The sequence below is a fragment of the Punica granatum genome, chromosome 8, assembly GCF_007655135.1.
Source record: "Punica granatum isolate Tunisia-2019 chromosome 8, ASM765513v2, whole genome shotgun sequence".
In the NCBI taxonomy this organism is placed as follows: Eukaryota; Viridiplantae; Streptophyta; class Magnoliopsida; order Myrtales; family Lythraceae; genus Punica; species Punica granatum.
The window spans coordinates 20,335,052-20,342,784 of NC_045134.1; the positions used below are offsets into that span (position 1 = coordinate 20,335,052).

A 7,733-nucleotide genomic window follows, 5' to 3' on the forward strand; every position below is an offset into this window, starting at 1 on the left:
TTATTATTTTCTTGGTTTTTTAAAGTTATTTAAAAAATTAGTTTTTATTTTTTAAAATTTTAAAAATATTTTGTTGGACAATCCTTATTTTCTTGCTCTTTTGAGATTTTTAAGAGAATGACTATTTAACTTATGATTTTTAAATTTAAGCCATAAGGTCTCAAAATGTTTGATTTCTAAATAAAATTTTCTCAGTTTTTTGGATTTTTTTTTTTAGAAAACAAATTTTAAATCTTATCAAATCTTGCTCTATAATCTGATTTGATGTTGCCATCCAATTAATCCCATACCAAGACCCTTACCGAGAAGTATCCATAATAGTCGTAATTAGTGAAACAAAAACACTTGTACAAACCACTCAACGAAGTAGTCCCATCATCAACAGTCCAAAGGTTATTCAGAAAAGAAAAACAGTCCTAGGGCTCAAATCTTTGTAATATTCTGAACCATTTATGAACATTACAGTAAATAGTTGTTTAAAATACGAACTATTCATTATTTTCTTGATTTTTATAGGTTTCTTTTAAAATAATTTTTTTCATTTTTATTTTTGAATTTTTTAAAGCATATAAATATAGATTTTGGGATTGATCGTTAGTTTCTCGGTTTTTGAACTTTTTAGAAAATAAATTTTTAATTTTACCTCTTAAATTTTTTCAAACATAAAAATATAGATTTGAAAGACCGATCATTATTTTCTCGAGTTTTTAACTTTCTTTTTTATAAAATAGATTTTTAGAATACATAGATATAGATCTATGGAATCAATCATTATTTTCTCATTTTTTTAATATTTGAAAAATCATAAATATATTATGAGAAGATCTAGATAAAACAAATCACCTAAAATCATGATTGCCTTTCAAAAAATAAATTAAGGAGCTTTTTGTTTCTATGCAAAATGAGAACTTTACATTGTAAAGTTCGTAATAACCCAAAACCTTAAGGGTTACAAGCTAAATATGGAAGGAACAATTCGAGAAACAAAAAAAAAATTTGGGGGCCAACTGGAGAATCGCCAAAGAAAATATCAAGAAGGCATTAAACATTTCCAGAAACGTATTCTAAAACGGAAAGGGAGGAAATGCCCATGAACGTTCAATGACAGCATTGGAAGGCCATAAGTTCATTTCAACAGCTCATTTTCTCTCTCTCTACTCTGCAGCCGAGACACAGTGAGCAGAAGGAAGGAGAAGAGTCAGAGAGAAGACAGAGAGACACGAAGGTGACCTGGTGACAAAAGAGACAGAGGCTTTTTCTTTTTTTTTGGTGAGGCAGAGGCTTAGAACGTTAGTTAGAGGTCTCACGACCTTAGGAACGTTGTTTTCATCGTTTGGTAAACTCTCCGTCTTGCTTATAGATTATCCGTGATGTTTCTAGCATGGTTCTCCAAGTCTTTAGAGAGATAGAGCTTATAGGGTTTTTACAAATGGTATCAGAGCAGTATATCGGCCGGAAGTGTGGGAACGAAGTGCTATGTGGGAACAAAGTGCTATGTGGATAAAGTTCTAAACCAAACGGACTAGGTGGGACTCGCCTCTTGAACTGTAGGAACCCCCTCTAGAATTCCACATGTCTGGTGAAGTGTCCTGGATCTGAATATGATTTGCTTGAGTAGCTTGACAAGAACGTCAAGACTTTGAGTGGGGGATATTGTAACACCCCCGAAATTCCACAATGGGAGAAGGGATTAATGAGGTGGTTAATAAAGACCAACATATAGAATTACTAGTAATATGGGCTAAAGCATTTTGGTCAAATGGTTGGGCTCCTTGGCAAGTTTGCTAGGCCATTTCTATAAATTGGGTCGGGTCGTTACATAGTTTGAACTTTACGTCATATTTTACAAGATTTAACTGTAAAACTAACCATTGTAATTACTTTCACGAGTTAGAGCTATACAATTGTTGTTGATAAAGGCTTTGCATTCAAAACATGTTGAATTGTTAGATTATAAGAGAGATTACGATCGTGAGACCCATATTTATCTCTGTAAAAATAAAGCGTAAATTATATTATTACTCACATTCCTCGTAATTCAATATAACACAATAATCTCACATCTGGGCCTATAATCTTGGAAAAAAGGTTTTCCTAGTTAAGTTTTTCCTTTAATATTCACAATCCTTATAGTCTAACAATACTCGAACCAAACGCCCCCTAAATCATATTTTCATAGAAGTGATGTAATATATATTTGCTTTTCAAAAAGCAAATCAAATCATATTATATTTATATATATATATGGATTGTCGTGTTATCTATATTATATTTTGTGTGATGTTATTCATAATAAAGGTACAACACATAAATTGTCTGTCTTTAAAAATTATTGCTACCACAAAAGTTCTTCAATTTTTCATGCACACGTGGTTTATTTTAATACTTCTACGATTAGACTTTTGAAATCTTGATCGAATGCTTATCTTTAATATTAGTATGGAGAATAGAGGATGCCAACTCTCACTTACCTTGCAGGCTGCCCGTGAAGATTCTTTTCGAACCTACGGATCAACCTGCATATGCACTTCCCCGGTGTCTATAGTCACTCCAAGCAATCACCAAAAGCAAATAGAGAATCCTAAAACATGGTTCTGCTTCTCCTGATTTACCGATCAAGGTCACGCAATCCAGGCAGACCTTTCATCTTTGATTAAACTGAATCGGTGAAGGCTCCAAGAGAAGTAATGGTGACACTATGCAAAACACCAAAGTGAATTCCAAGAGTAGAAATGCCCATAGACTCACAGTTCATGAATTTCCAGTCAGAGTATGACGTAGGGAAGAGCATGGCCCTATGCAAAGCCATAATAAAGCATCAGATTCATTATCACAACAGAAGCAAGTCTTATACATGTTGAAGAATTCAAGCAAGAACATGTATTTTCAGAGGTTTTCGACTTTGGATTACACACACACGGAAACTGAATCTACAGCAATACATCAAGAATGCCCAGAATAAAGCTGATCAACTTTTACACACACAATAAAGCTTAGCTGGACAATGGATACCTTCCGAATTAGCCACCATTAAATGTAGTCATCAATTTTGGTGCCAGAGAGATAAAGCTTCTTGAGGCGAGACATGCAGCTGAAGGATTCCGGTGGACCAATCCTCAGATCACAGCAGCCAGAAAGATCCAGGACCTCCAGCTTCTCCAGTGGGGACAGGCCGCGTAGCTGAGTCAGTTTTTTGCAGCCCCTTAGCAAGAGCTCACGAAGTTCCACGAGGTCAGATAGTGAAGGAAGTCGTGTAATCTCAGTCTCTGAAAGGTTGAGATGGCGCAGGACTTTGAGATGCGCAAATGATTCATCTCCAATTTCAACCAAATTAACAGAACCGGAAAGGTCCAGGGACACAAGGTTATGGAATGCCTTCGTGGATGGAAATTTTTCAAGCTCAGAACAGCCGCTTAGATGAAAGTGGGACAGGTTGCTGATGCTTGAAGGCAAAGAGTTTATACCAGTCCTCGAAAGATCAAGGATCCTGAAGCGAGGCTTCTGTAGCAGTTGAGCACTGTTGAGATCCTTTATGTTCATTGAGCCGGAAATATCAAGCACTTCAAGGTTAGTCATTCCACCCAAGGAACGGATCATTGTCAACCATAGGCAGTCACTCAACAAAATCCGAGTGAGGCCTGCAAGTTTGCCCAATATTGGCAAGTTTCTAACTTTTGTTTCAGAAAAATTTAGGGTCTTCAGGTCTGTAAGGTTATTAATGTTCCCATCTGAAAGTCTTTCAAACGAGGCAGACCCACACAGGTCGACCATCTCCAGCTTCCTCATGTTCCTCAAGCTCGGCAGTTCATAAAATGTTGGGCATTCTCTGAGGATGAGGAAGCGTACTGCATCCCGATTGAAAAGAGAACCGGGCACAAATCTAGTGTTGAGACTTGAGAGGTTGACGGTTTTAAGGTTTGCCATGCCCTTAAAAAAATCTTCATCAATATGGAGCAACAAAGAGGCACCTGATATTTCTAGAACTGATAACTTGGTTAGTTTACAAATCTCATCCACTTTCTTCAAATGCTGACAGCCTCTCAGAACAAGCACCTGCAGATCCTCCAATTCAGTCAACCCTGGGGGCAGATATTCAAACATGGGGTTCAAAATGGCCAGGAATTTGAGCCCTTTCATGGATTTGAAAAATTCTTGAGAGACTTCCTTGCAAAGACGACCTCCTTCGATTATAAGCGTGGACATTCCTTTATTTTCTTTATCCCTGCAAACTGTCCTGATCATGCCATCTGCCAAAGTAATCCTCCCTAGACCATTACTCAGCACATCAGCCAATCTCAGCTTTGCAGCACCGCTGAACCCATTCCGTCGCTCATCAGGCAATTTCAACATGGCCCTCTCCATGTACACATAATTGCCATGCTGTTTTAGCATACCCCGATCCTTGAGATCCATAAGGATACGGTGACCTTCCTCGTAGGCCTTCTCAAGGAGATTGTGGTTGTCAAAACAACCCTCCAGTATCCAGTAAGTTATCAGCTCATTGAAGTGGACTGCAGCACGAGAGAGAAACAGTTGCCTGCTAAGCCAATAGCAGCTGCGAGTGACACCTTCCGGCAGCATGTCGTATGCAAACTGCAGAACTGCTGTGATGTCATCCCCTTTCAAATTAGCTACATCGTCCATTGCAATCTCAAATGCCCGAACCCCATCCTCCAGGCGAATATGCTTTAACGCCTCTGCCACCAAAATGATTCCAGCCGGCAAACCCAAGGCTTTCTCAGCAATGGCTTCCAACATCTGATTGTCAGAAACTTCAGTCTTGACCCGTCCTTGCAACAGGATTAATGCATCACTGGAACTTAAGGGCTCCAATCGAATTGCCTTTGTATCATCAGGTTGAATAGCATCCCCTTTGCTCTCACAGGCAGCACCTGCATTGCTGTCTGTTGATTCTTTACGGGTGATAAGCATCTTCAGAAAATTTGAATGAAGGATCTTTTTCAATTCAGGCACAATGCTCTCCTCCTCCCCCTCAGTAATATTATCAAGAACCACAACAAGATATCTAAACTTTCCTGCTGCAGCTTCATGTCCGAGCTCCGTCTCCCCTTGTATCCCCTTGACAGTTTTGCGAGCTTGGTTTTTAGGTTTTCCAGTTCTCATTTTCTCAAGCTTGTCAAGAATCCTTGTCTTCAAGGCTTCTCGCTCCATGTCCTCATTCTCCTTCACCTCTTCACTATCCTCATCGTCATCCCACTCCTCATCGCAAGATAGCAGAGACAGCTGATATTTTTTCTCGGAATAGTCTGCTGGTACTATCCAAATAGACCCATAAGATAACTCCTCTTTCAACGCAGATTCACAAACCTTTCTCGCCACCCAGGTTTTCCCGGCTCCAGCATCTCCAGCAAGGACAACCTTTGATACATGGTGCTCCCCGAAATGGTTTAAAATTTTCTTTACAGTATCTTCGACAGGCTGGGCCATTGCGAGACAGTGGCTGCACATTTAAATTGATAATATTAGCAATCTTGAATAAGTATATCTGTAGCATCTCTCCAACATCGAAAGGTACGGAGTAATGTACATTGCAACAATTAGCCCCTTGAGAAGCATGTTTACTATATCTATGAGTGAGAACCATTAAGCACCTTTATTCTTGGCAAGTAATCAAAGTGCATGATCTGGAAAGAATATGCATCTTTTTAGCTTTTGATTCTCTCCACTATTTCATCCTTAAGATCTTTTATGTTGAGAATAAGCTTATCTATGGTAAACTTTACTGACAATGCAAGAGAGAGAGAGCGCCTTGGACATAAGAATTTTTATCTAATAACTGGTGATGATGATAATCTAACAAATCTTAGACTTATTATATTGATATCGGCAATACTGAAAACTACATTAACAGTAAATTCAACGCAAAAATGAATATCTTATCTCACCATGTTTTGCGACCATCTACGAAATTCTTATGCATATATATTATGTCTTACATATATAGGCCCCAAAGAGGCCAGAGAAACTAACATCTTGAGTTCAATGTAATTGGATACCTAAGTGCATGCAAGCTACTCCAAGAAGGGATTGCAAATCCCTCAAGTTTCTAATATCCTATTTTGACTTTGTAGAGTGAATGCACAGATTGAAAAGAAGGATAGCTAGAGTTACATATTTCCTCTCCTGTCTGTCCAGCCTCCTGTGGCCCCATTACAGGGCACCGTGATCTCACAATGGCTACATGAGTCTCAGTTGACTTTGACTCAAGGTCGAGAAGCTTCCATTATTTCAGTTTTTTTTCAACGGTCCTTGGCATGACAGGTCATGTCCTCAACCGCGACTGTCAAGGCAAGATACAGCCTTTAAGGGCTTTTATTCAAGGCCAGGATGATATCGTCCTTGATGTGGACTACTGCTGGAAAGCTTGATGTGGGCTTTTGGCCACATTCTAACCGTATTATCTAAACAGTAAGAATGTAACGAACTCCCAACCATATGTCAACCTAAACAGAATTGGGGAAGTGGGCATTTTGTTTCCAATCAGCTTCATTCCAATTCCAAAGGCAAATTGAACATAGCCATGAGCCTAATCTAGATCCTTACTATCCTTTTTTCCCCCTGCAAACTATGACGGCTCTTGGCTAAACCATGGTAAGGCCAAGTCACGAACACAGCGCGGCTATCCTTGGCCTTGAGAGGCCACACGAGGCCTCCTTCGCTTAAAAGAGAATAGCTCTGCCCATTAACTTAGTTTTTCTCGAAGTCCTGGAGCAGTCAAACTGCGGCAAGCCGGCAGTGGCTGGGGATACTTTATAAAATGAACAAGCAACACCTTATCTAGATGCGATCTAAGAACCCATTAACACATTCAATATCTACTGCAACTTTAGAACCCATCAATGCATTCCTCTTCCACCAGCAAGAATCAATAGGATTCATCAGCAAGAACACCTTATCTAAATGCCGAAATGCTCAGACTCCCGATTTCATACCGAATACCGATCGCCCATCTTCTAGTCCATACAGTATCATCAACAACAATAAACAAGATTCCAACTACGGGCAGAAAATCAAGAAAGATGAAGATCAGAGTCACCTGAGAATGGCTTTGGGATGACCTTCTCTGATGATTCTCCGTGCGCAAGAGGGATGAACTGAAAGCTTTCTGCTTGTTGCAGTGGGGATCCTCAACCCCACCCACCACTGTTCAAATAAGCTTGACCTGCACCGAGTCTTTCTTTATTATTATTCGCCCGTTTCATTGGTCATTTTATATCATTTTTTAGTTATAGAATTTTCCCTGGTTTCTCCTATTTCCAAACGAGTATCTTTTTTTTCGCTGAATAAGATAATTCATTAATAAGGAAAAGGTACAGAGTTCGATGGATCTAGGATAGAGTACTCTTCGAAAGTACAAAGAGAGTGAAAATTTGACTTAGAGCCAAATTGGCTTAAGTCATGGGCAAGAGTATTGTCTTCCCTAGGGATCCACGAGCAAAACCAATCCGAGAAGTAGTTAAGGCTAAAAGTAATATCAGCAACTACGGTCCTAATTTCCCATGGTGTATTGTGCGGGTGCAAAATGGCATCTACAAGAATCAAGGCGTCACTACGCAGCCAAATCTTTGTCATTCCCCTATCCTTCGCTATTGAAAGGGCGAGAAGGGCGGCTCGAGCTTCTGCTTGGAGTGGCTTTTCCTCATTGGAGATCTGGAACCAAGATAGAAACGGCGGGCTATTTGGTCGTTGGATGATTCCCGAAAGGCATGCTT

General features: G+C 39.5%; 1 protein-coding gene across 2 annotated transcripts; it reads right to left on the reverse strand.

Annotated features, from left to right (window-relative positions):
* Window positions 1-2,410: 2,410 nt before the first annotated feature.
* LOC116188923 (putative disease resistance protein At4g19050) lies at window positions 2,411-7,212 on the reverse strand. Of its 2 annotated transcripts, XM_031518375.1 has the most exons (3): window positions 7,058-7,212; window positions 3,013-5,461; window positions 2,411-2,795 (listed from the first exon to the last, which is right to left on the reverse strand). In XM_031518375.1, the coding sequence occupies exon 2, from the start codon at window positions 5,446-5,448 to the stop codon at window positions 3,031-3,033; it is 2,418 nt and encodes an 805-aa protein (XP_031374235.1). In that variant the 5' UTR covers window positions 5,449-5,461; window positions 7,058-7,212; the 3' UTR covers window positions 2,411-2,795; window positions 3,013-3,030. The 2 variants fall into 2 exon arrangements, with proteins under 2 accessions (XP_031374235.1, XP_031374234.1); XM_031518374.1 differs by lacking the exon at window positions 2,411-2,795 and having other exon boundaries at window positions 2,803-5,461.
* Between the last annotated feature and the right edge of the window lie 521 nt (window positions 7,213-7,733).

What these genes read in the sequence shown, in the direction of transcription:
- LOC116188923 (XM_031518375.1), bottom strand. Translation starts at nt 5,448, where the DNA reads ATGGCCCAGCCTGTCGAAGATACTGTAAAGAAAATTTTAAACCATTTC.